Raw genomic sequence first — 27,788 nt, forward strand, 5'->3', positions numbered from 1 at the left:
ATCTATCAATGGAGGAATAAGGAACCTACAGCCTTGTTCAACCCGGCGGCGGACAGCTGACCTCCTTTGCAAATCACATGTCGATGCACTTCCGGCATCGCTGGGGGCAAATGTGCCGTGTGAGAATTGACGAGGAATCGACCACGAATGCCGCCATCCAAAAGGTCAAGCGAGAGCAGATGCAAGTGCTGGGGGAAGTCGAGGAAGATGTTTAGAAACTAATCCGTTCGAAAAACAATAAAATATATCACTTTTATAAAAGGTGCTCAAGAATAAACTGCAAAATTTCGCCAATCTCTAGGATCAATTAATTGAACTTACCGATTCGAGACTTTCTTTTTCGCACTCTGCTTTTCTTTCCCCCAACTTTTTTTCGGTTGATGCTGCTAATGGTGTCTGCGGGTACGCTCTAAGATTTTGCCGTTCTGGCATTTCTAGCTCGTCAGGTCACTGTCTTTTGCAGCACACTTCCGGACACTGACTTGCGATGTATTTGCAGCGAAATCGACGGCAAACCGTTGTTTCGTGCTTCAACTGTTGTTAGTTTCGTAGCATGCATCGACCGTTAAACCTGAGATTTTGAAGAATTCCGGCGTCACCGGATGTTTCGGCTTTGCGCAAGCTCAGGGTTGAACGGATGACCATGAACCCTTAGAGAAAAATGTTCCTTGGACCACCCCCGACACGGCTACCTAGTGTAAGTGTGGGTTAAAGTTTGTCGCTTAGCTTGTAGGAGCGTTTGAAGTAAAATCACGCATTTCCCATAGTAATTTCCATGTAAACTTTAACCCCCGAGCGACAAGCCAGTTTTCAACCAAATGAGCTCAAATTTGGTATGAGAGTCCCTATGGGTCCCCTCTACAATATGGTCTTTATTTCAGCCGGATCCGAGCACTTTCGAAAAAAATGACCCACCCTAATACCCGTATTGTAAAAACTAAAATTTTGAGTGTTTTTTTTTTCAAAAAATACGTAGTTTTGTCGAAAGCGTGGAAACGAATACTTCCACCCAAGAATCCGACAGTATATAAAAGCTGTTGAACTGTACAACGAGAGTATTGCCCTGGCTGCGGACAACTCGGAAGCATTGGCGATGGCGTACGCAAACCGATCTGCCATTTGTTTTGAACTGAAGGAGTACGCGGACTGTCTGGAGAACATCCGGTTGGCCCGGGAGAATCCGTACCCGGCTAATTTATTGCCAAAGTTAGAGCAGCGTGAAGAGGCTTGCAAAGTACTGATGAACAAAGCGGATTCTGAGAAACCCAAGACCGATCAGCCTCTTGAGCCTAAACTGAGTTACAAATCGAATCCAAGAATACCTAACATTGCCGAATGTCTGGAGCTGGTCCAAGATGAGAAATTTGGACGTTACTTGATCACTAATCGTGACCTTAAGGCAGGTGATGTGATTGCTCTTGAGAAACCATTTTCTAAGATTCTGGACACCAAATTGCATTATATCAACTGTAACTATTGCCTGGATGACAATTTTCTCATTTTGAAGCCATGTAAGGGCTGCACAATTGCAATGTTCTGTTCAGATGAGTGCCAACAGAGAGCAATGGAAGAATATCATCGCTTCGAATGTCCAATCCTGCAGGACATGCACAGGTTGGTCGAACACGTTCTTGTCCCTGCCCTTAGGTTAACTATTAAGACCCTTACCACGTTTAACTTTGATTTGGAGGCAATGCGACTGTTAATGGAATCTAATGGAAAAAATACTCCAAACGCCCTCGAGATGGACTGGACTTCAATCGACCCGAAAGAAACGTACGGAATAGTGTACAATTTGGAATCTCATCGAGACAAACGATCCCCGAACCACCTGGGACAATATGCTATAAATGCCATTATTATGAGTGAAATACTTTTGCAGCGTACAAAGATACGCGATAACTGCAAGAACTCTAAAGCACTTCGTAATATCACCGAGTTGCTTATTATGCATCATGCCATGATACTTCCTGTGAATTCATTTGGATTAGGGGCAGGGGGGGCAGAATGGACCAGGGGGGCAGAATGGGCCACCCTTGGTTTTGGACTTTAGAATGGATTTAGACCAATTGTAAGGCAAGGGTCTTATAAAGGACGTCAAATAGCATCACCATACCAAAAACGACATTTGAATTCATTGTATTTTTCAAATTATGAGCAAAAATGTAAATTTATTAGAAAAACCACGCAAATGTTGTTTATTTCGAGGTTTTTAAATAAGCTTTCTAAAAAGTTGGATTGTTTGAAAAAGTTTGCTCAATGCTTATAACGATACTAGATGTTACTACCAAGGTATACAATCAACAACGGAACCTTAAAATCATTTAGAGGCTTGGTGGTGGAAGTGTTAAATTAAAATCCACTTGGGGGCAGAATGGACCACCCTTATCCTGCCTTACAAAAACAATCAAAAGTTATGAAATTTGGATTAAATGGATTATTTCACTCCTGGTAGGTTCACAAATAACGTTTAATGCAACATTAGTTGATTTTTTAGTTGTTTTGATGCTTATTTGTAAAAATAGTGACTTATTTCAACATATTAAAACTATTTTCAAAAATGTTTGTTTTGGTAAGTGACTATTTTTATTAAAGTTGTCTAACTTCATGGAAACTATGTTAGAAAGGTACCTTAAGTCATTTCTTATCTCCCTTCAACGTTGTATTAGACGAAATGGCTTGTTTTTTAAGGTGGCCCATTCTGCCCCGCAGGGTGGCCCATTCTGCCCCGCACCCTGGAAAAGTAGTCGAAAAAACTTTTTTTTTAAAGTGGCTCAAAAATAGTTTTAAGCTAAAAAATTTCATCAACCAAGTATACAACATTGAAGGGAACATTCCAAAGCATAGGCCTACTACACTGAATTCATAAGTTTTCATGTTTTTCCATGGTTTTTGGCGCATTTTACTTAGGCGGGCCATTCTGCCCCCCCTGCCCCTATCGTTCGAAGACTACGAAGACAAGGCCTGCAAAAGTAAAGTTTTGATGGAAGGCATCTATCCCATTTTAAGCATGATCAATCATTCATGTGCACCAAATTCGCAACCTATGAATGGAAGCGATGATATTTTGGCTCTTTATATTCTACGACCCATCAAAAAAGGCTCTCCGATAACAATTAAATATTGGTAAGATTAATTAGCAACACCGATTACGGTGAATCAATATAAGTACGATTATTTTACAGCGTAAAATTTGCAAGCACACCATTACAAGAACGACGGGAGTACCTTTCAGAAAACTATTATTTCGAGTGCCAATGTGAAGCCTGTGCAAATGATTACCCTCTGCTCGAAAATCTGAAAGTTGTTCTGCAAAAAGACATGAAACATGAATCAATGAGATATTGCAAAAGCAACAAACATGATCCCAAGAGCCCAGTGGACATGCTGAAAATTTGTTTGCACATGATTAACAAGTTTGATCAGCATACTCCCTGCGTTGAATTAGAGGAACTTGAGACAGAGGTAGCCAAATATTTCTGTGACGTGCACTGGAACAACCCGCGCAAGTTGAAGTATAAATCCCTCTGTAATATTTAACTGTTGTCATTGTTTGCAAGCTATTGTTTAGCTTGAAATATAATATACTACAAGTAAATCTAATCAAAAATAAAACAATCCGAAGAAATCCTCTTCCATGATCTTTGATTTGAAAAGAGAGTGAAATATTTTTAATTCTAGAAAACTTAAAATTTTTCGAAAAATTTCACCTTAAAAGCATAACTTAAAAATAGTGCTCTTTATCAAAAATGTGTAAATTAATTTTCAATTGCAAATTTTAACGTCTAAACATGATTTTTTTTTTTTTTTTCATTGCTCCGGCAGAAGTCTCAGCGGTTAGTCGTGTTTTTTCGCGGTGTGTTTGGTGCGTTTTTCACGGCGATTCCGAGGCGTGTGCGAGCGGACAAGCCCGTTCCGGTGGTCAGAGAGGCCACAATCTGGTCGTCGTGGACACGGCGGCGGTGCAGCAGCGGAAGAGGAACGAGTTCCTGCATCCGAGCAGCAGCAGCAGGAGGAGTGAGCAGCAGCGGCCGCGGAGGCAGCTGAGGCGAGAGACGGTCGTTGGTCGGTGGAATCGGCCCCGGAGAGTCGACTGCGGTCGACGGACCAGTTTTCGGCCAGGCCAGGTCGGAGACAACCCCGTTGTTTACGTGGCTGGCAGCAGGCAGCACAACAACAACAACAACAAACGCGCGCCAACGAGCTTCCCGCGCATCCCGCTGCGGGCGGCAGCCAGTGCGGCCAGTTCGGCGGTGAGTGCGAAAGGCGAGTTTTTTGTTTGCTTTTAGTTTTTTTTTTTTTTTTTCTCATAGTTTTTTTTTTTCCTGTTATTTTTTTTCTCATTTCTTCTGCGTTATTTTAGTTTTATTTTTGGTTTGATTAGTTTTCTTCCGTTTTTTCCTCAATCATGGATCCGACCGAGTCGGAACACGAGGAATCTGATTTCGATTCATCCATTGATGGTGACGAGGACGTGGAAATGAAGGACTCTGTCTCGGGAGTTCCTTCAAACACCACCAACAGGGACCACTTCCTGAAGGATAAGGATGCTGACGGTAAAGGGGGATCCACGGACGGGTCTAAGAGGAAGAAGCGAAAGCGTCCTAAATCAGATCCGAATCCGGTTCCCCCTCAACCTCCGATTCCTCCCTTGACTCCAGACCCGATTCCTCCCTTGACTCCAGAACCGATTCCTCCCAATCCAGATCCAATTCCTCCTAAAACACCGGTGCCGAATCCAGATCCAAATCCCCCCCCGCCCCTGAATCCTCATTCCCAAAAACCGATTCCTCGTCCTCGTCAGTATCAAGAGGGATCGCAAACGGAATGGGTGGTCTTCTTCCGGCCCAAACAGAAGCCGTTAAACTTTGTACAGATCACCAAGGATTTGCAGAAGCACTATCCTGGGGTGGTCGAATGTACCAAGCTGAACAAGAGCAAGCTCCGCGTGATCGTGAACTCCGCGGTGCAAGCTAATCAGATCGTTACTGATCTGCGGTTCAGCATTGAGTACCGTGTTTGGATTCCGGCCCACAAAGTCGAAATCGATGGCGTGGTGACCGATGACAGTCTGTCGCTTGTCGACCTCTCAAGGGCGGTGGGACGCTTCAAGAACCCTAAACTTCCAGCTGTGGAGGTACTCGAGTGCCGGCAACTGGGCAACGTCACCTCCGAGGGTGGCCAGAAGAAGTTCATTCCTTCTGCCTCGTTCCGGGTGACTTTTGCAGGGTCAGCTCTGCCGGACTACATTGAGCTGTACAAGCTTCGGCTTCCAGTTCGATTGTACGTTCCGCGAGTGATGAGCTGCGAAAACTGCCAGCAGTTGGGACACACCAAGACCTACTGCAGCAACAAGAGCAAGTGCTCAAAGTGCGCCGGCCCCCACAAGGACGTGGATTGCCAAAAGCAGGCTGAAAAATGCCTGCTTTGTGGCGGGGAACCGCACAAAACTCGGCAGTGCCCAAAGTACAAGGAGCGCGAGGACAAGATGAAGCGATCCTTGAGGGAACGCTCCAAGAAGTCCTTCGCGGAAATCCTTAGTCAGGTGACCCATCCCAATCGCTTCGCTCCTTTGGCGGACGAAGATTCGGGGGACGAAGAATCCGATGTGGAGGTCCTCTTCCAGAGAGACGAGGAAAGTGACTCTTCCGGGCCAAACCCGAAGCGCAACAAGGCTTCCAAGTCCAGGAAAGCCGCTGGCGGCAAGGGTAAGGAAAGTGACTCGTTGAACTTCGAGGAGGATTTTCCTTTCGGTCCGTCGGGTAAGCCCGCTCCGAAGCCCGCTCCGAAGCCGACACCGAAGCCGGCACCGATTCCTCTCAAACCGCTGAATCCCGTTCCCAAGCTGCCAAAGATCCCCCTAAAAACGGTTCCTCAACCGAATCCGATCACCGATGCCTTCAAAGGAGTCCTTCCTTTTTCCACAATCGTGGAATGGCTGTGCTCTTTTGTGAGTGAACCGACGCGTTTAATCATAAAGCGGTTTGAGCCTCTCGCTAGACACATCGGGAAACAGCTTGCTAGCACGATGCCCCTCTTGTCGTTCATTTCCTTTGATGGGTAATACACCAAAAACGAAAAACGGCATCTCCTTTCTACAATGGAATTGTAGAAGTTTAACCCCCAAGTTAAACGATTTTCAACAATTTGCATTCGAACGGGACTGTGATGTGTTTGCGCTGAGCGAAACGTTTCTTATCGGAGATGAGACGCCAGCTTTCCGGGGGTACAACATCATCACAGAGAGCAGGGCAGGGCCAAATAGAGGTGGAGGCGTACTGATTGGGGTCAGGAAATGCCACACTTTTAGAAAGGTCACGCTCCCGAAGCTAGGAGGAATCGAAGCAGTCGCAGTACAGGCCAGGATCAGAGGACTGGACATTTGCATTGTGTCCGTCTATGTTCCCCCACAGGTGTCGTTAACTCGACAAAAGTTGTGGGGTATGCTTGAGCTGTTGCAGGCACCGCGACTGGTTCTGGGTGACTTTAATCTTCACAGCACCGAGTGGGGAAGCCACAAGACAGACCCTCAAGCATATCTGATTCATGAACTGTGCGACGACTTCCAGATGACCCTCCTAAACAGGGACAAGCAAGTTACGCGGATTGCAACACCACCAACGCCAACTTCGTCCGGTACGAAGGCGAGTGCCATCGACTTGTCGCTCTGTTCCAACAGTTTGGCAGTTCTCTGTGACTGGAACGTGCTCCAAGATCCTCGTGGCAGTGATCATTTGCCGATCGCTATTCTGGTTAGCCATGGCCCACAGCAATCGACAACGGTGGAGATGCCTTACGATCTGACGCGAAATATCGACTGGAAACAGTACGCGGAGGCAGTCTCCATTGGAGTTGAGTTGCGAGATGGGTTGGCACCGCTTGAAGAATATGCGTATCTGGCTAATTTGATCTATGACAGTGCGTTACAAGCTCAGACGAAACCCGTCCCGGGACCGTACATCCGAACGCGCCCTCCACTTCCCTGGTGGGACAAGGAGTGTACGGATCTCTCGGCGGCCAGGTCAGAAGCTTATGTGGACTTCTGCAAGTGTGGAATCCGAGCGAACTTCCAAAAGTACAGAGCTCTTGATCGCAGGTACAGTAATACTCTGAAGCGGAAGAAGCGAATGTACTGGCGGGAGTTCGTTGAAGGACTACCAGCAGATACGTCCATGAGCACTCTGTGGCGCGTTGCGAGGGCCATGCGTAGAGGTTCCGTTCCGAACGAGAGTGTGGAAAAATCGGACAAGTGGATATTGGATTTCGCCAAGAAGGTGTGCCCGGACTCGGTGCCGACACAACCATCATTCGACGTTGTTGATGGGAGCGATTCTAATCCTCCCTTCTCGATGGTAGAGCTCTCCATAGCACTATTGACGGGCAACAACACTGCTCCTGGTCCGGACAAGATCAAGTTCAGCTTGCTGAAAAATCTTCCGGACGTCGCCAAGCAGCGTCTGTTGAATCTGTTCAACACGTTCGTGGAGCAGAACGTAATTCCACACGAATGGCGACAGGTCCGGGTGGTTGCCATTCAAAAGCCCGGTAAGCCGGCGTCCGACCACAACTCGTATCGTCCAATCAGCTTGCTGTCGTGTCTACGCAAGTTGCTGGAGAAGATGATCCTCGACCGCCTCGAACCATGGATGGAACGAGAGCACTTGCTGTCAGACACGCAGTATGGCTTCCGGAGAGGCAAGGGAACAAGCGACTGTCTAGCCTTGCTGGCCACAGGGATCGACATAGCCCGTGGTAAGAAACAGCAAATGGCTTCTGTCTTCTTAGACATCAAGGGTGCATTCGATTCAGTCTCCATCGATGTGTTGGGAGTAAAGCTGCGGCGGAGCGGTCTCAATCCGACGATGTGCAACTTCCTCATCAACCTGTTGTCAGAAAAACACATGCACTTTGTGCAAGGTGATCTGGCAATCACCCGGATAAGTTACATGGGTTTGGCACAAGGCTCACGCCTTAGTCCATCCATGTATAACTTCTACGTCAGCGACATCGATGATTGCTTGACCGGAGACTGCACCCTTATACAGTACGCAGATGACGCAGTGGTTTCAATCGCTGCCAAGAAGGAAGTCGATCTGCTAGAACCCTTGCAAGATACCCTGAACAACTTGGCCCATTGGGCAGTTGGAAAGGGTATTGAATTCTCTCCGGAGAAGACGGAACTGGTCGTTTTTACGGGGAAGCATGAACCGCCGCAGCTCAATCTTTCTCTCTCGGGAAAGACTATCGAGCAGTCGGACCACTTCATGTACATGGGTACCATCTTCGATCAAAAGGGAACATGGGGGAAGCACATTAACTACCTGAAGCAAAAGTGCCTGCAAAGAACTAATTTTCTGCGCAGCGTCTCTGGCAACCGGTGGGGTGCTCATCCTTCTGACCTGCTTCGACTGTACAAGACAACGATACTCTCGGTGCTGGAATATGGCAGTTTCTGCTTCCAGTCAGCTGCGAAATCACGCTTGTTGGTTCTCCAGCGGATACAGTACCGATGCCTTCGCATTGTCTTGGGATGCATGCACTCAACTCACAACATGACCCTCGAGGTCTTGGCGGGAGTGTTGCCTCTGCGAACTCGTTACTACGAACTGTCTTACCGGTTCCTGATCCGGTGTGATTACAGGAATAAACTGGTAATTGACAATTTTGAAACGTTGCTGAACCTTCACGTTGAGTCTCGGCGCATGCTTCTATATTATGACTTTATGTCATCGTGGGAGTGGAGCCCGAGCACAACGGTACAGCGCACGCCTCCGTTAACCAGCAGCACCCTGATTGGCTTCGACACGTCCATGAAAGCCGATACTCGCAGTATCCCAAACCATCTTCTGCGGGGAGTTGTACCGTCGATCTTCGCATCAAAGTACAACCATGTTCCTCCAAACAACAGATTCTTCACCGATGGCTCCAAGCTCGACGGCTGTACGGGCTTCGGTGTTCATCATGAATCTCATCAGCTGTTCTTTAAGCTGAAGGACCCGAGTTCGGTTTACGTCGCAGAGTTAGCCGCGGTTTACTGCGCACTGCGAATCATCGAGACCATGCCACCTGACCACTACTTCATCTTCACCGATAGCTTTAGCTCTGTTGAGGCTATCCGGTCTCTGAAGCCGACCAGGGAGTCTACGTTTTTCCTCACGGAAATACGTAAGACTTTAAACAACCTGGCGGCTCAGTCATTCAGCATCACGGTGGTATGGGTCCGCGCTCATTGCTCGATTCCGGGTAATGAGAAAGCGGACTTGCTCGCCAAGAAGGGTGCTAAGAGTGGAGACATTTTTGAAAGGCCAATTAGCCTACAAGAATGCTACGGTTTTCCGAGGCAGCGTGCGCTCCTGGATTGGCAAACACAATGGGACGGCGACACCAAAGGACGTTGGATGTATTCCATACGACCTAAGGTGCAAAGAAAAGCCTGGTTCAAGGGAATGGACTTGACGCGTGGATTCATCAGAACGATGTCCCGCCTTATGTCGAACCATTACTCGTCCAAGGCTCATCTGTACCGTATCAACATGAGTGATACGAACCTTTGCGACTGTGGGCAGGGTTATCAGGACATCGACCATCTCGTATGGGCGTGTCCAGATCACCAGGCTCACAGAATTAAGTTGAAAGATACCCTCAGGGCCCGAGGAAGACCACCAGAAATCCCGATGCGAGACGCGTTATCTCAACTTGACCTTGATGTTCTCTATCCGATCTATCAGTTCCTCTCAGATTCCAAAATATCCATTTAGTTTTCTTCCAGTTTGTTTTTCTTCAGTTAGTTTTCCTTCTGTTAGTATAACTCGCCTTCGTACAAAGCCGTCGTTTCTGGTTGCACCGGAAGCAAAGCAAGAACGCCCCAGCAGCTGGACACCGAGTTGCGGCTGAGGACAAAACGCAAAGGCCAGCAGAGCCAACCAAGACCCCTACACAATCCCCCTTCCCTTCCCACGCCTCGTCTTTAACATCAATCCCTTCCCTACTAACCCCGAGTAGGCCGCGGGTAATCGGCTCCCCTCCCACTAACATTTACACACAAGATCCTCTGTAATTATTAAGCCAAATGTAATTACAAAAGCCGACTCGGTCCTAACCAGGTCCCAGTACCGAAAAGGACCTAATAAAAATAATTTTATGAAAAAAAAAAAAAAAACATGATTTTTAAAATTTTGAAAAATCAAAAATTTCTAAAATTTAAAAATACACATTTTGAGAGTTAAAAAGTGATAAAATGTCAAATAGAAAAATGGGGTCACCTCAAAAACATTTACAACCCTTTAAATTTTACAACAAAAAATAAACGGTTTCTTTCCATTTTAGGCCTGCCGTTTTTGTACTTTTTTTGGTTGTCAAAAGACAAGCTACACACCAGATTTTAGATTGCAATTTTAGCAAAATAAATAACTGAATGCAATGCGATTTGTTAATCATCACTTTTGCTGAAATTCGGCAATGATATATCATATGTATACAAAATCATTGCCGAAAAATCAGTAAGCAGTAAATCTGCAATAAATCTGTCCAGCTGAAATGTGACTTACGACTTACTGTTTGGACGCAGCCAAGTGAAAATCAAATTTAAGATGTGATGTGTGATCTTAAGCGGTGTATGCACATTGGAAGGAACCGGTCAAAAAAAATTTCAAATGGGCAGCAGCGGCAGCGAAAGCAAGCCAGAGAGGGTGAAGAAAAGCCCCAAGAAAACGCTCCCTCTTCTTTGTTCTGCTGTTCGTAAAGCTGTTTCTTGACCCCTTACTTCCGATCTCCATACTAGCCTTTAAGCAACAAAGGTAAGAAAAATATGAAAAACAAATGGACTAGTAATTTGTTTAAGGTTGAGCATGAAATGGCATAAAAGCAAATTATAATAACTGAAAAACTAGCAACGATTACTGAATCTTTAGTAAATAATTTGTCAAACTAATAAAAGAATTTGCTACTGAATTTTAAGGCTCTGGAATGGATCATTCCCGATCGGCCATTTGGTGGCCATGTTTGTTTTGGAAAAACATTCAAATCTTGATTCAGAAGTTTTCAATCAAAAAATGTTTTTCTTTGTGTTGTTTGTAGAAGCATTTTACATATTGTGATTATTTTTTCATTTCAATTTACTATTTCTGGACCCTGACGTTAGAACCATCATTGACAGTCATTGCCCCAAAAGTGAAAGACACCATCTACCACCTTAAGCAAAACAAACTTGAATTTGGTTTGCTGAAATTTCAGCTGTTTTGACAACCGTTTTACTGAAATTTCAGCCAATCATGTGTCAAAATGGCAAATATCACTTCTAGAGTAATTTTTCAAAACAACCTATGAGTCATGGGTTTCCTATGCAGATAGGATCTTTTGAAAATTGAATCGAGAATTAACTGAGAATTCAGGAAAATCTAAATTGCTGAATGCGTTTCCGTCTATTGGTACGTTCGTTTGAAGAGCCGGTGCGGCACTGAGTGCCGCACTCGTCGGTGTCAGTTTTGGTTCAATCGAACGTTTTTTTGAAATTAAATATGTCTTTATTGAACTTTCTTATAATAATTACATTTCATTTACATTCTAAGTGGTATGGCTACATGCTCTTCATCTTTGTTATATTTTTCGTTTTCTTATTAACTGTTCACATTCATTTATTTACTTCAAATTGTTTTACATTTTTGCATTAAATCGAATACATTTGGGTAAAAAAGAAAAAAAAATCGCTTTAACAACTAATCCTAACTTAAAACTAAAAAAGTAAATTCATTGAAATATTCAAAATCATTAGAACGAGTAAACTACGAACTGTATTTTAAGATGAATGCTCCAAGCGTTCTTACTTGTTCCGCACGAGTTTTGCAACCACGCAGTGTTGTTGTCATCTCGATGAAAATGTTCAGAAGTTCTTGTGGTGAAAACAGGTCACTACTGCCTTCATCCGTTGATGCTGGTTGGTTTTCCTTCGTTTGCTGACTGAAACCAGGAGGTGTTGTATTCTCTGCAACTTTTTGCCGCTGATTCAACGGCAATGGCTGCAGATTTGGAACCACTCGAACAGATCCCGCTCCAGGTGACGCCAAAGCAGGAAAATCCACGTCCGTGTATGCTGGTGGTGTTTTGCGACGATTTGGTTGGTGCCTCGTCGTCGCTTGCTGCCGAATTTTTACAAACTCAGCACGTTTTGGGCAGCTTCGATTCTTGGTCGAATGGTCACCGCCGCAATTGAAGCATTTCGCTTCGATGTTCTCGTTGATTGTTTCGCAAGCTTGAGTTTTGTGCTCACCTCCGCAGGTTGCACAACGACTCTTGATGAAACAGTTCCTTCCACCATGTCCAAACTGCAAGCAGTTCGAACATTGTGTCACATCACGGTGCACTGGACGATAACGTTCCCAAGTCACGATGATGTTGAAAATTGCCCGAACTGCTTTCAGCTCAGACGGCGTTGTCGATCCTTTCTCGAGATGAACCAGGTACAGTTGATCACGATACTTGATGTCCTTGTTGTGTCTCGTCATCTTAAAGACTTCGATCACGTTCAACTTAAGAGTTTTGAGCTCTTCTTTCAGCACACTCACATCCATGTCGTACAGGCCACGGAGGACCTGTTTCATGGGGCGTTTACCTGGATCGTCATGGCTGTAGTATTCAATCTTTGTGTTGTTCAGGAAATCCCGAACGTAGTTGTAATCCTTTCTGGTAGGTAGCAGAATTTTGAGTCCATCAGCACACAAGCGAATGGAAGCTCGTAAAGCACCAGATTTGATAAACCCGGTCAGCCACTTTCGCACCGAATCCGATGACGATGTTTTCACAAAAATGGGTGGCAACTTTTCCCGTCGTTCAAATTCTTCCTTCTCGCTCACGTCCACAGGAAGGGTAGCGAACTGGTTTCCAGACGAATTTTGAGCGTTCTTGCTCAAACTGCCTGGCCTTGCAGGTAGCGCTTCGGCATTCTTTAGCTTCTGCAAATCTGCCGATCCTGCTGGTGAGGACCGCCTCTTTTTCTTGCCGTGAGGCATTTTTGCACTTTTTAAGCACTTTTTTGGTTTGTGAGGGACGCACGTCTGACTCGCTTCTCTGCTGATCGCAGACTCCTTCAATCGAACGTCATTTGTCAGTGCGCGTGGAACTCGCATGAAACTGAAAAAATATCGAGTGCGGCACTAGAGTTTCAGTTCCAAGATGGCGGCGAAACTCGTGCGGAACTAGCGCGAGTTTCTTCAAAGAAACACTTTGACAGCTCTGAGTGCGGCACTCAGTGTGGCACTAGCCATCAAACGAACGTACCATATGTTTCCCCCCCGATTGTGTGTGTATTTCGACCCGGGTGATTTCGGGATGTTTGACAGTTGCTTTGGAGAATTTGAACGGTTCGCGTCGCGGTCAACAAGCAGGATTTTCGTTGCCGTTTCCGTCTTTGTTTCCCCCCCGATTGTGTGTGTTTTTCGGTCCGAGCGGTTTCGCGTTTTCGCATTTTATTTGGTTTTATCTTTCCACAGCCGGCTGTCTAAGATTGAATCATTTATGCTAAACTCAACACCAAATAACCGGGAATAATCTCATCCGCATCCTCCGACTGTTTGCCTTGAGAATGCATAATACATCACATCATTAAACAAAATTTATTGATTATTGGGTCGCATCATCATCCTTTATGAAGAATCCTGGCCATTACCCTTTCCCACTAACAAAATCCCAAGTAGAAGTAGTTTTCCGGCACACGTGGGGGTGTGGATATCGTATAGAACCCACCCCACACAAAGAAAAAATACTGTAAATTTAAAAAAGATCGTTCGTTGGATTAAAAGTTCGCGTTGGTGAATATTCGTAGAAAGTTCAAACTTTTTAATTTAAAAGTTGGAAAGTTTTTGATACTACAATGCATTTCTGGAACAAAATCGTTGTATCGGTAAAAGTTTTTTACTTTTATTATAAGAAGAAACTTTTTATGGCAACAATAAATAACATTTAACATTATAGTCATGATATTTGAAAAATGTGATGGATTTTATTTTTATTTTAATATTAAAACTGCTGCTTATACTGCTTAACATCGCGGCCTTCATTTTGGAGCGCGACAGCGATGTAGAGAACAGGGTGGTCTCGTTGCCGGCCATCATCAGGACAGGCTTGGAGGAGTTGGCCATTGGTTGTTGATTCGGGAAGGGAAGTCGACGTTTTCCGGCTGAGAAGTGAAGCGCCTGAACCGATAGTTCCTGATCACTTCGTCCTCCTTCGAGAATGACACAGATGTTCCAACTCGCCGTCAAAGTTCATCCCGCCGAAGCTGCGTTTGCGGGCGGTAGTTGCTGAAAGAGTTTGAAAGTAAATGAAATTGGTGAGACACTGAACACATTCTCAATCTTGTTCTCAATACTCACCGGTGACTTCTTCGGTATTCCAGGTAGATGTTCTTGATCAGGTTCGTCGGATCTCGCGCCTACCTCTGGAAGTAATCCGAGTACGTCAACTCCAGGACTTGCGGCTTTCGTACAGACGGTCCATCCAGAACTGGTGCAAACTGTTCTTCTGGATGTTTAGGTAATAATCGTCAAACATGTCCCGCAACGAGAAATGGACTGCGGACCCTCAGGACATCCCACACTGTCCCGTCATCACTTCCGGCACATAATGCTGCTGATGGTCGTAAACCGCCGGCACCGAGTGCAACATCCGCGCTGACCACCTCCGATTATGGCGCTTCTCGTCGTTTCCCTTTTCCGTCGGATCCTTCTCCTCATCGTTAAAATTTACTTTATCATACTTGTTCGAAATTTCGTCCACCTGGCCACCACCACCGAATACAACCGGTGCAAATCCACATCCCGACCTCCGATCTTCGGCAACCGCATAAACTGCGTCCTACAAAAACAAACAAAATTAATCACAAACGCCACCAAACACCCAAGCTTCCTTCTTACCAACTCCGGTCGTGAAACAGCTGCAGGTCCTGCAGGAAGCTGGCCTTGTCCTTTTTCGAAAACCAACTTTCCCCCCGACCTCGTCCCGCACCGGCACCACCCACCTTCCGCTGCTGCTGTTTTGGCTCACAAAGGTGTCCGCGTCCGACTCCTGGCTGTGGCCGCGTCCGGATTTGATTCGCTTCGTGGACAACTCACTCACCACCGGCACTACCAAAATGTTTGTTTACATTTTGTACTTAGGCGTACACGGTTACACGAGAACGACGAAATGAAAGAAATTATGTAGTCGAATTAAAAGTAAAAACTTTTAAATCAGTTAGCAATGAGATTTTCAAAAACTGTAGCAGTAAAAGTTTTCATATTCAAAACAAGAAAAAAACTTTTAATGGAGCAAATTTTGACCACTTTTTATTTCAACAGTAAGTTACTTTTGCCATTACAGTAATATTTTTTTGTGTGCCTTTGTAGCAACCTGTGCTAACTAACATTCCCGTCCCAATCCCCCCGAGATCTACAAACTGACATGGCGGGCGCCGTTGTTGGCCAATGACTGTTACCTATTTGCTTCAGATCTAGTTTTAATGATCTTGATGTTTTATCTTTTCAACGCATTCATACATGCTGTTGATAAGGGAAACACCATTAGATCGTTTAAGCGTATGACCGGTTGTATTGATAGGATATTACGGTCCTGTTCAGCAACGGAGAAGGACAACCATGGGTGGTCTCTCATGCTCATGCTCATGCTCAATTCAGGAAAATCTAAATTGCTGAATCATTTACTAAAATTTCAGTTGATGAAAATTCTGTGAAACTTTACTGAGTTTCAGCGAAAAAAATAGTGTGTTAGACAATTTTGGCACTTTTTTTACAGTTCACATTTCTGGAGGTTTTTTTTCTTTTTTTTTTTTTTTGAAAAGGTCCAATAAACCAAATTTTCAGTTTTTGCTTTTTGGGTGTTTTTGAAACCGCCTTGAGTCAGGGGTATTAAAAAAACACCCAAAAGGCAAAAACTGAAAATTTGGTTTATTGGACCTTTTCAAAAAAAAACTCCAGATTTGCTTCATAGATTCTCGGATAGATTGTCTGTTTACAAATCCACATTGGCCCATTTACTCAATTTAGCTTTATATTGCGCGTATTGAGAAAATATCAGTTTTGGTGATTTTCATGTAGGGGTCTCAAAGATACGAGCGCAAGCATTTTTTCAATTGATCGCAGCAATCGTTCAGATTTTTACTTTTTATTGCTGTCAGTTCAGCTCAACTTTTATGCTCAATTTTGTTCGTGTTGATAGCGATCATTTCAGTTGGTAAGCGTTTTATAATGAAAATCAAATTTACTATTTAATAAGTAACTTCTTTTTTTCTATTGCAGGGATTATGTTTGATTTAAATTTGATTATCCAGCCTCAGGCCTCTTCGCAACAATGGGAGCCCCTAATAATGTAACACAGTTAGGGGGAGGGGGTAGGGGTCGAAGACTTTGTTAGGCTTTGGAAATCGGATGTGGCCACTGGGAAACATGGGAACCGGTCCAGGAGACGAAATTATACACTTAAGACACTCTCCATTCAAATTTAAGAAGTTTTATGCGTCGCATGACCAGTTTACGCTGTTTCCTAAATACGGTTCTTGATGTGGCCACCGAAGATCTTGGAAGCTGTTTTAATGTTCCATTCTTGCGGCATTTTAAATTATTATTGGTTAAAAAAATTGAATCAGTTTTCGTATGAATGAAAAAATAAAAAAAGTCAACAAAATAACTCGTACTTCGGTTCGTGAGGTGGGATTTTTTTATCGTATTCTGTTTGTTTCTGAGTAAAAAACGAAGCTTTTGATGGTTTGCATAGAACCATGTTTCTGCGAATTTTTGGGTCCATTTTCCCCATCGTAGCGCCATAAAAAAAAACGACTGGCCTTCAAACAGGCCTTCAAGGAGGGTCCCGTTAGGGCATGAGTATTCCTGGGTAGCCGGTTCACCAACGAGGGGGAAGCCTGCCCGACGGAGCCAACAACGCTCGCTGTGCCTCCATCCGACCTGGTACGAAGACCACCAGTCGGCCTCGAAGGTCTCATAATCCGGCACCGTTACGTAGGCCACCAACTAAGCCGGCCGCGAAGGTCGCAGAACCGCAGATTCCGTCTCCAAAAACCAAAAATCAGTCAACTGCAGCTAAAACCAACAAGCAACCGAAAGCCAGCACCATAAGTTCCAACTATTTTTTTCAGATTGACAATCAACATGATTTTATAATTTTCGTCTTGGCCTACTTTTTTGCCTTCTCTACAGGTTTTCCCATTGCGACGATATCTTTCTGCGGCGATTAATTAGAGCGCAGGATTCTAATTTTTCTCGAAATTATTAATATGAGTAATTTCAAGTGATGGCCTATCTACAATCACTTAGCTTAGAAAATTTCACTTAGCTTAGGAATTTGAATCAATGGAAATGAATCTGAGTTTCTACAATGGAAAAGTAATCAAATTAGAAACTGACGTTTGGTTTGGAAAATTTCAAAATCTACGGTAAGTTGACGTTTCCATATCAAAGGTAAACAAACAACTGCATAGCAACGTATATCAGCCCAGCAAGTTTTCTAAGTTGATTGTGGATGACGAACGTAAGTTGCAGACTTTCCTAAGTAACTACTTTACTTAGATGTTCTAAGCTAAGTGATTGTAGATAGGCCATGAAGCACATTTTTCCGTGCACCACGAAACCCTACAACAGTTCGGTCACAAACTGACAGCTGTCAAACAAGGTCTTCGCGTTCTCTCTCTCTTATTCAATGCATCCATCCCACTCTCTCGCCCTCTCTCGCAATCGCGAACTGAAAATGGTAAAAGTGGCTTCGTTGCTGGGCCAACGGTGTATTTTGTGCAAAATTTAGGACTAAATCCGGATCGGAACCGGGCGAACCCGTCGTCAAAGTGTTGCGCAAGGTGAGCCGAGTGCGGGGGTGGTGTTTTTGGACGGGGGGAAGTGGTTTAAAGTGGCGAAATTGCGGATTCAAAAGTGGGTGCTCCAAAATGGACATTTTTCTGGTGCTGCTGCAAGAGGCAGGTTCACGTCACAGCCAGAAGCCAGGTTATAAATTTCGGGCGGAGGAGGCCAAAATAAAAATGGTCGTCGTCCGCTGGCCGTGGCGGAATGCTCCAGCTTGGGGTGGAAAAATTAAAAATTATGCTTATTTAGTGGAAAATCGCCGAGGTTTTTCCGCAAAGGCTGCGGCGAGTGGAAATTTCTTAAGGCGTCACCATTTTTGCTCTCGACATGCACAAAACTAGGACACGAGAGGCGAAAGAGAGGGAGGAGACGCTGCCCCCGGGGGGGTGGTGGGCCGCGAGAAGAAAAAGCATAAAAAATATGAGCCAGCCTGCTGCGAAGTTAAGTGAACGAAGTTGTGTGGTGATTGCGTGTGGTTGGGTGTGTGTGTGTGTTCAGTAAGATTTGCCAAAAACCGGCTTTTTTCGGGGAGGTGTTGCACCTGAGAGTAATGAAAAGAGAAGGTTTTGAGTTCTAAAAGAGTGTTAAGGCTGTAAGAAACTAAATAAAAACATACCTATTTGAATTCTATAGAAATCTCTCAAAACAAAAATAACTAAAAATATGACTAAAAAATTAAATGATAACTTTGATAAACGCTAGACTTCCTTCAACATATTATGCATTCAAGGTACTTGAATTTCACATCCGTGTTAGGGAAGCACCTTTTAGTTGGCCAATATTACGCATCCTAGGTACTTGACCATCCCGTCGGTGTTAGGGAAGCGCTCATATAGCTCTCAATTTCCTTCCATTTTGACAACATTTTAAGACATTGAATTGTTTCGATAGTTAAACTATTTTGCCACTGTTCAAAGTTAAGCAGAAAATTGTTGAATTCTAGAGTTTTTTAATGGTCTCATAATTATGTGTTTCAATTTTAACAGTAATTTGCAAAAGTTATGAGAAAAGTTAAACCAACCCTAGAAGTTTGAAGTGCTTCAAAAGACCATTCAAATGCACTTAAGAAAATTGGAATTGATCAAGTTTTACGAAAATGCAAGCAATTTTTAGAATTTCAAAGATTAAAGCATTTTAAATTTAAAAAAAATGCGAACATGAAAATATGTAAACACGCATATTCGCAGAAAACATAAATTCAAAATTCAAAGCATTAATACTTTTTAAATCTGTAATAATTTTTTGGGTTTATTCACAACTTCAAAGATTCAAAAATTTCTAATATTCTTAAGTTATCAATTTAGAGATTTAAAAGTTTAAAGAAATTAAAATACACAAATTCAATATTTTTATGACAGGCAATTTCTTTTTGAGAAAAAAAACGTCTAACCGAAAAATTTGTCAACAAAGTTCAAATTTTCAACGGAAATTTAAGTGAAATAAACTGAAGTCAATTCAAAATGCATTTCTCTACGTTTAGAATCATTTTCCGCATGTTTGGGGTAATTCGATGCAAAAAGTTTTTTTTGTTTCGCAAAAAAAAACAATGTTTTCGGCATTTTTTTCTTTTTTTTTTTTTTTTTTTGAAAACTAGTGATTTCATATCAACTGTACGGGTGTACAATGCATTTTCCAATAAATTTTTCGTTGAACTGTTGGAATTCTAACTTGTAATTTAAATTATTACATTTTTTACTGAAATATTGCAGAAAAGATCTGATTTTTAAAATTAAAAGAATACCGTAAACTGGGGTGACTTTGATAGCCCGGGGTGACATTGATAGAAATTTGATTTGGCAACAAATTTTGATACATCCAATGTAACAGTTTTATTCTTGGTTTCATTTATGCATATATGTTCGATAATAAGCTATCCCTTAATGCTTACATACTCAAAATTCTCAAAAATGTTTAGATATTAATTTGACGGGCATTTGAAAAACCTATCAAAGTCACCCCGGGCTATCAAAGTCAACCCAGTTTACGGTACTTTAAAGACCATGTCATTTAATCTGGAATAAAACGAATTTGAATCTTCAATTGTTATTTGAAGTTCGTTTTTTAAAATAAAATGGTATTCGTCGAATTTCGAAATGCTATGACACGAAATTAACCAAGCACTTTTAACACTATGGGAAATATACCCTTTCTAATCAAACGCCTATCTTCGTCATATGGTCGCTCCAAAAATACAATTTAGGCTATGAACTTACCAGCAACAGCACCGCCTCGAGTAAGCACGCAGATTTATGCCACTTACTGGCCAAAAAGATTAAATTTAATGCACTTTTGATCATAAATTCTATTTTGCGAGACCATTTCTCATCATTTTGGTGGCACACACATCCACACGCAACTGCTTAACGAAAGTCGCCATCAATATCTTTTCACTTGCGCTAACGATTTCAAAGCGCTTAAGATATAAAATTGCGTCCAACTACCGGCAACATGTTCTTTTGCACATTAGTTAGTCACTCACTTGAAAAATAATCCCAATACATGTAAATAATTAGCAAGCGCCATCAAAAAAACAAACGCGCTAAGTCCTTTGACGTTTCAATTTTGACTACCCAATCCAATCGAAGGCTGAAGAAAACCGAGCGAGAAGCGAAGACAAATAAAGAACAAAGGGTGGCCACCAACACCACCAGCAGCGCTTGTGGTGTTGCCAGGAAACTTTCTCTATAAATGCTACTTTTCGTGAGTGTTCGCTTAAAATTTCATCAATTTTGGCAGCACGAAGCAGACCCAAAAGAGCGCTGGAAGAAAAAAAAAGAACTATGCTGAAAATAGGAAAATGGTCGTGGCCCAATGCACTCGACTGATTAGAATGTATTTAGGAAATATTTTTTTAAAGCTTGTAAAAGGAATAGCATAACTTTTAATAAAAGTGAAAATAAACAGAAATGTTCACAAAAAGATTATCCAGCATCATTCAAACACGACCGCTTATTAGGCTTAAAAAGGGTATATTTCCCCAATCATTAGTTTAAAAAAAGAGCTTTCACAAAAAATGGCGAAAAAACTCATTACCGAGCTGCACATAGAAATTTCTAAAATATTCTAAATAATGTTAAATAAATCCAATCGTACTAGAAATGACAATAAATGTAGGAAAATATATTTTCATTCAGTTGATTGCAACTCTATGGTTACTAAACCTTTGACAGTATTTTATAAAAATTACATTTTTCGTCTCTGAAAACAAATATCAAATGTAAAGCTTTTTTTAATACGAAGCTAAAACTACCCATAATGCTTTGCACATTTTTACAGTTACATGCTAGTGTAAAAACACAAGAAAACGAGAAATCTCTTAAATAAAATCCCGGAGTGGTTTCAAAATTCTATATATTATATAGCATAAAAGTGCCAATTTAAATTTAAAACGTGTATGCAATCGGTGGTACTATTTTTTAAAATGAATATTGCGCAATTCTCACTAACTTGGACTTCGCACTAAATTATTGCTATCGATCGCACTATTGCGACTTGTCAAACTGGTTTGGGAAATTTTAATTTTCTCAAAAAATTAACAAAGCGAGCCGATGTTGCTCACCTGTCAATCGCAGTTTTAAAGTGCGAATGTCCAGTTTGGTGGAAACTGCGACTGGAAATGTAAATAAACAACTCTAGATTAAATTTTCAAAACAACCTATCCCTCATGGGTTTCCTATGCAGATAGGACCTTTTGAAAATTTAATCTAGAGTTGCAGTTACTGCTGGGTGCCTAGTTTTTGGAAATTTTATTGTCAAAAGTGCGGACCAAATCCAAGTTACAGTGCAAGGATCAATATTTATATTTTTAACAAACATTTTTAGCAACATATTAGAGTTCAAGAGTTCAAAAAGTAAAAACAGTGCGGTAACCGGGCATTGTTTAACTGGGCTGCTTTTTAACTGGGCGCTCGCTAACTGGGCTGCAGCCCACTTGAAAAGCAGACAAACGTCAAAAAACTAAAGCAAACCAAAATGATCGAGGGGGCAGTGAATGTAAAAAGTTCAACAAGTTAGAAATCATATTTTTTATGAAATTTCCAGCCAAAATTAAAGGGAAATTCTAGAGTAAATTTTCAAAAGGTCCTATGCGACAAAAGTAAACAAACTGAGTTATTTATTGCATGAAATTCTGCAAGCCGAAAACTACACTTTCCGCTGATCCAATTTATTAAAAGCCTTTTATTTTTTCAGTTATTGATAAAATACAAAACAACCTAAAACGATTCTCAATAAATTGTTCACCAAATAATTATAGGTCGTTTTACCACGTGGGAGTCCTATGTGCATTAGGGTCAAGCGTGCACATAGAACCTTAGCAATTCAACTTATGATTCATTTATATCATTTTTCAATTATGATGCATATACGCTCATATCAAAATGACCAAGGTGCATGATTTTTAGTTATTTTGTTAAGTCGTTTTTTATAAAACTCTGAAACAAAAATATTTTGCAATCTTCATGTTTGTCCAGTCCTTGCGCAACGTGTAGTCATCAGCTGATCGAGAATATGAAATGTTTCAATGCTTGCAGTGCGAGAGAGAGAAACCGTTAGGAGAGAAAATCGACCAATCAGCGCTCTCGTCGTCAGCTGTCAGATAGGTGCTGGCAAAACATCCTATCCGACAATGTAAACAATATTTGGCAGAGTCGCATAGGACTTTTCAAGTTTTGCCAATTTGCAGTTGTTTCTATTTGCTTTTTTGTTTTAAAAGTGCTTTAATCTTATTATAAGCCGAATACTTGTGTCCAGGTAAGTTTTTCCTAGAAAATAATGCGATGACTGCGTTTTGGCAGCTGATAATTAAATTTAAAAAAAGTGTTTCTTGCGTTTAATTTCATATTTCATTCCAGATGTGTGGCGCCCGGGATTGGACGGCAACGTGCGACAGGACGCCGTCGGGACGAGGATTCGCCGAAGGCCATCCTGAACCGGCTGACCGGTCACGTCCCGTGCGCGGCCAACGGGTACGCCTCGCTGGCCAGCGTCGACTCCATGAAGGACTTTGTGGCCCAGCTGGCGCGACTGTCGCCCTCGCGAAGCTACATCGTCGTGCTGGAGAACGTCGACCGGGTGCGCGACATGGACCACTACGTGCTGCCAATGTTGCTGCGACTGCCGAAGGTGACCGGGCTGAACGTGTGCGTGCCAGTGCGTGCTGCTCGTGTCGGATTTGCCGTTTGAAAAGTACTTTGTCAGGACGGGGCTCGCGCCGGTAGTGAAGCTGTTTGTGGCCGAGTACAGCAAGAAGGACATTTTGGTGATTATGATGAACGATTTCGAGGCGGTGCGGAAGCAATTAAGGATTGAGTTGGAGTAAGGGTTATTTTGGATGTTTTACGGCGATTTGTGATACTGATTGGTTGTACTTTTTAGGTCTTACAAGCATGCCAACTTGCAGGCCAAGGGTGCATGATACTGATGATACTCGTCGGTTGACACACCTAGGCGAGGAACATCCCGGAAGGAGCCCAACTACATCCGTAGTGCTGTTTGGACAAAACAGCATGGCTCTGGTTCCTTGCAAGTGTCCTATTTTCTTACCTCCACGTTGGCTTGGTTTAGTCATCATGATGACAAGGTGTAACCTAGCTGGTGGCCTGTGGAAACGACTCGTAAACCTTTGACCAGCGAGGGTCAGAGTAGAGACGGCTAAAAGAAAGGGGCGCGTCAATGTGGGAAAGGGAAGTAATTTGTGATTGTAGACGGTATTGTTTTGATTCGCAGTATGTTGAGTCAACTGCTGTGAACGGGGTTTCTCCTCTTTCCATTTCAGCTAACAGCTGTCTTCTGTTTATTTTGTTTCACTGATTTTCTAAAACGGCTTCTGTTTACTATCCATTTGATTTCGATTTTACTTATTTGATTCTCTTATTTCTCAATGCTTTTCCACTCTATTTTACCAATTGATTCTGCTGTAACAAAATGTCTGCTTTCCCTTAATTTGGCAGCGATGTCAATTTTGTTTTGTTTATCATGTGCCTTTTCTTTATTTATCGATTTGAATAATTTCTCATCTTCCCTGTAAATTGCCCTCAATACAATCTAAGCTTGTTTTTATCTCTATTTATTAACTATTGTTAATTTCTTTATCTACTTCATAAATTACTATCTTTCTTTTATTATTGATTCTTTACATAGCATATTTCCTCACTGTCCATTGTTTTGAAACATCACCTTTTTCTTAAGCAAGTGAGGTTCGAGCCCTTACTCAATTTATGGAATGATTAAAGGATTAACACAAATATTACTATTGTACTTTTGATAAACTTTTTTAAAATGCTTAGGACCAAAATATTGTAACAAAACACCGCGACAAAAGAAATAGCAACAGATAAACACAACTCAACAATAGGGAAGATTTCAGGAGAAAACAATACACAGTAAATAACAATTAGTTATTGAATTCAAACTAAAAATAAAACAGTTTTTGCTTTAATGAAAGTTGATAGGCACACTATAAATGGTTAGGCGCTTATACTTACATCAAACCCTACGTAATGTACCACCCCCGGCCGAGTTAAAATGCGTAACCGGAAAAGAAGGTGTGCATGCCTGGCACGAACACTCAAAGCGTGTTCTAGCGTGCTGCTCGTACTGACTCAGAGCAAGGGTGAGATGTAGGTGTAAGGGCAGTGCGTGTTCGTCGGGAACCTGGTGCATAAGATCGGTCAAGGCCCGTTCTTACACTGAAAATTGCGAATTGCGAAAATTACAAGCATGCCAACTTGTCGGAGGAGGAAATTGATAAGCATCTGAAGATTGTGGAGATGCTGACGCCCGATTTCTACGAAAGCTACCTCAACATCTTCCTGAACGTGTTCTTCAAGGTGTGTCGCGACTTGAAGGAGCTGCAGCTGGTTGCGCTCGAGTGCTTCCACAAGTACTGCGAACCGGTGCTGGACGGGACGACTGCCGCGGACGACGTGACCCGGCTTTGGCGGAATATTTCTAAAACCATGAAACTTGCCCTCGGGACAATCTACATGCGCATGGAGAACGTCAACCAGGAGTTGCTACGTCCCATCACCGTCGACGACCAGACTTCTTCGGAATCCGTCGAGCAGATGCATACGATGAAGCGGCTGGTGCAAACCCTGGAACTGCCCTTCTACGCCAAGTTCCTGCTGATTGCGGCGTACCTCGCGAGTCACAACGCCGCCAAGGAGGACAAACGACTGTCTATGAATATCACGGCAAGCAAAAGAAGCGCCTCCAGTCGGTCAACGCAAAGGCCGAGGTGTCGGAGAAGATGGCCACCCAGCTGGGACCGAAGGCGTTCACCATCGACCGGCTGTTGGCCATTTTTACGCCATTCTGGACGAGAAGGTCGGCCTGACGTGCAACTTGTTGGCGCAAATCTCAACGCTGATTCATCTCAAGTTCCTGAACTTTGCCTCCAGCGAGGGAACCATCATGGACGGCAGCGCGCGACTTCAGTGCACCGTAGGAATGGACTTTATCGTGCACATCGGCAAGATGGTCGGCTTCAACGTGAGACAATACCTGTGCGATTTCTTCTAAGCTTGCGCTTGCGTGTGTTTGTATTTATTAAACTCAACTTGTTACTATTTTCAATAAATATTCTGGTAAATCCGAGATGTGAATCGTTTCGCTGAGGGTGGTGACGCGGTACCGCACCTGAAAGAGGCCATTCTGGAGACACTGGTCGCGCAGCAGCAGGCAGTACGGGACGGCAATCGAGTCGAGGTGGTGCAGCTGTTTGGCCAGGGAACGACTGCCGTTACGCTCGGAGCAGTCGAGCACGCTAAGGTTCGCTTTGCGCAGCACGTTGCACAGGTGTTTGGCCAGGTCGCGCAACTCCAGCATCAGGGCGGGGTCTGGAAAGCGAGAAAGACAGTTACAACTCAAATCAGAAACAAGAACGCAGTACTTACCGTCGGAAAGACACACGATGCCACACTTGAACGGCGCCAGCTTGCGGTGAATCCTCACGCTTGCATCGCCGCCACTTTCAAACGCATCCAGCACGATCTGCAGCGTGGCCACTTCGACGCACTGACGCAGCCGCAGCATACTGGGCCGAATCCTTTTACTGCTGGTTCGGCCCACCTTGATTCGAAAGTCCCCCAGCTCTTCCTCGAGGGCGGCGGCGTCCGCCGGAAAGAGTTCCAGCTGTTCCAGCGTGAGTTCCTCTCCGCCAAGGCGACTCTTGATGGCGACGGATTGAACGCGCGTGTCCGCGTCCTGGCGGGGGTCCGAAATGAAGAACCGACCCGGAACGCACGCGTATCGCATCCACCAAATCTTGCGCTGACGTTGGACCTTGTACATGAACTTGCTGGAGGTCGACGGGTTGATCAGGTATCGGCAGGAGAGCGTGTGACCTTGGTCCAGATTAAGGTGCAAGGAATCATTCAAGGGAACCTTCCCGTTCGCAAATCGCTCCTCTATTGTAACTCCAAACGGTACATTCGGATCAAAGGTTTCCTTTACAAAGCTCAGGTTCTCCCGCATCGGAATCACAGAACTTCCTTCGTACACCGCTGTTCCAGCTTCCCCTCGTCTAAACTCATCTCTCAGATTATTGCGCAACATTCGTCCAATCGGGCTCAGCTTAAAACCGTACACAACATTATCCCCCAAACCTAACGCTACAAATGTATTATCCCTACAAGCTTCCAGCAGCTGCCGGAAGCCCACAATCCCCTTCCCACCAACCATCCCCCGCTCACTTCCTCGGTTCCTGCTCGAGCGGAATATTTCCCGGTGGCGCCACAAAGTTCTCCTCCTCGGTAACGCATGCGTTCCTCAGCACATCCTGCTGGATTTTCCCGTCGGACACGCGGTCCTCGCGCAGCGTCAACCGCTCCCGCTCCAGTACCGTGTTCAGCGGTTCTACGCCGTCTGTGTCCACGGACCAGAATCTGCGACGCAAACTCGATCGCGTCCTCGAGCGTCCGGTGGGCCTCGGCGCTGTCCAGATCCACCAGGCTTAACCGCTCCAGCAGCTGCACCGTTTGGGCGTCCACCGGGATGCGGGTTGGTGTCGACTGGCCGTCAATCGTAGATTTGTTTGGACGCTGGGGAACCTTGCTCGGATGTTTAAGCTCGTGGAAATTGATCTTTTGCCGGGTGCTCTTGTCCTGCGTCCCGGATAAATCGGCCGGCTTCGTTGAGGCAAAGGTCCTCACCAGCGAGTGGAGGGTGCGCCCCGGGGGTGGTCGTAGATGGAACGGAATTCCAATCATGTCACACGAGGAGCCGAACTACGAAGGAACACGGGATTGATAAGCTGAATGTGGGTTTGTTTGCGAGAGGAGATTCAGCAGTCGTCATCGTCTGTAATAAAAATTAAACGCGAAGAAACGAACAAATTACGAGCTGTCACCGTACTGTAAACTCGAAAAAAAACTTACCTGAACACAAGTGTTTCAGATTGACAAGAATAAAAACACTTAAAAACGCGAAAAAAGCAAAAAAACAACCGAAAATTGTCAAAACATCACAAGTTCTATGCGTACTCTGCAAAATATTAGGTCTATTCCCGTACCTGCAGAATTGCAAAATTTCTGCAACTTCTGCAGAATTCTGCAGCCAGCATAAGTCACTTTTTTGCAGCACGTTCCCGTACTTTTCAGCTCGCTCTCTTCATCTCTCTCTTTTGCAGAAGTTCTGCAAGGAGAGAAGCGGCAAAACTTTTGCCTGGGTAGTGCGTTCCAGTACTTTTTCTGCAATATTGTACACAGTTGAGTGGATTTACTACAATTGGGTATTAAAGTTTTTTTTTTTAATTATTTAAAAAACGGAATAAACAAAAATTGTGATTGAAAGAGGTACGGGGACTCTTTTTTTTATGCAACTCAACATTTTATTTAAAAGATGCTTATGCTTAGGTAGAAATTAAACATTAGAAACAATTAAAAATTTTTACATTAGGTAAAAAAATAGAAAATAGAGTTGCAGGTA

At 43.5% G+C, this 27,788-nt stretch overlaps 2 protein-coding genes and 3 pseudogenes across 2 annotated transcripts in view; 2 read left to right on the forward strand and 3 right to left on the reverse strand.

Annotated features, from left to right (window-relative positions):
* Positions 1 to 14,397: 14,397 nt before the first annotated feature.
* LOC120416745 (uncharacterized) lies at positions 14,398 to 16,013 on the reverse strand (annotated as a pseudogene).
* A 1,695-nt stretch (positions 16,014 to 17,708) lies between these two features.
* The window catches only part of LOC120416722 (pre-mRNA-splicing regulator WTAP), a 37,897-nt gene continuing 27,817 nt past the window's right edge, over positions 17,709 to 27,788 (forward strand). The window contains exon 1 of the mRNA XM_039578548.2: positions 17,709 to 17,854. The gene's annotated coding sequence lies outside the window, so the exon portion shown is untranslated. The remainder of the gene's footprint in view (positions 17,855 to 27,788) is intronic.
* On the forward strand, positions 17,942 to 25,457 carry LOC120416748 (origin recognition complex subunit 5-like; annotated as a pseudogene).
* LOC120416723 (DNA polymerase subunit gamma-2, mitochondrial-like) lies at positions 25,275 to 26,543 on the reverse strand. The gene is made up of 2 exons (XM_039578550.2): positions 25,757 to 26,543; positions 25,275 to 25,699 (listed from the first exon to the last, which is right to left on the reverse strand). The coding sequence occupies exons 1-2, from the start codon at positions 26,541 to 26,543 to the stop codon at positions 25,416 to 25,418; spliced, it is 1,071 nt and encodes a 356-aa protein (XP_039434484.1). The 3' UTR covers positions 25,275 to 25,415.
* LOC120416724 (glutamyl-tRNA(Gln) amidotransferase subunit C-3, mitochondrial-like) lies at positions 26,551 to 27,343 on the reverse strand (annotated as a pseudogene).

This window comes from Culex pipiens, chromosome 2 (genome assembly GCF_016801865.2).
Source record: "Culex pipiens pallens isolate TS chromosome 2, TS_CPP_V2, whole genome shotgun sequence".
NCBI lineage: Eukaryota > Metazoa > Arthropoda > Insecta > Diptera > Culicidae > Culex > Culex pipiens.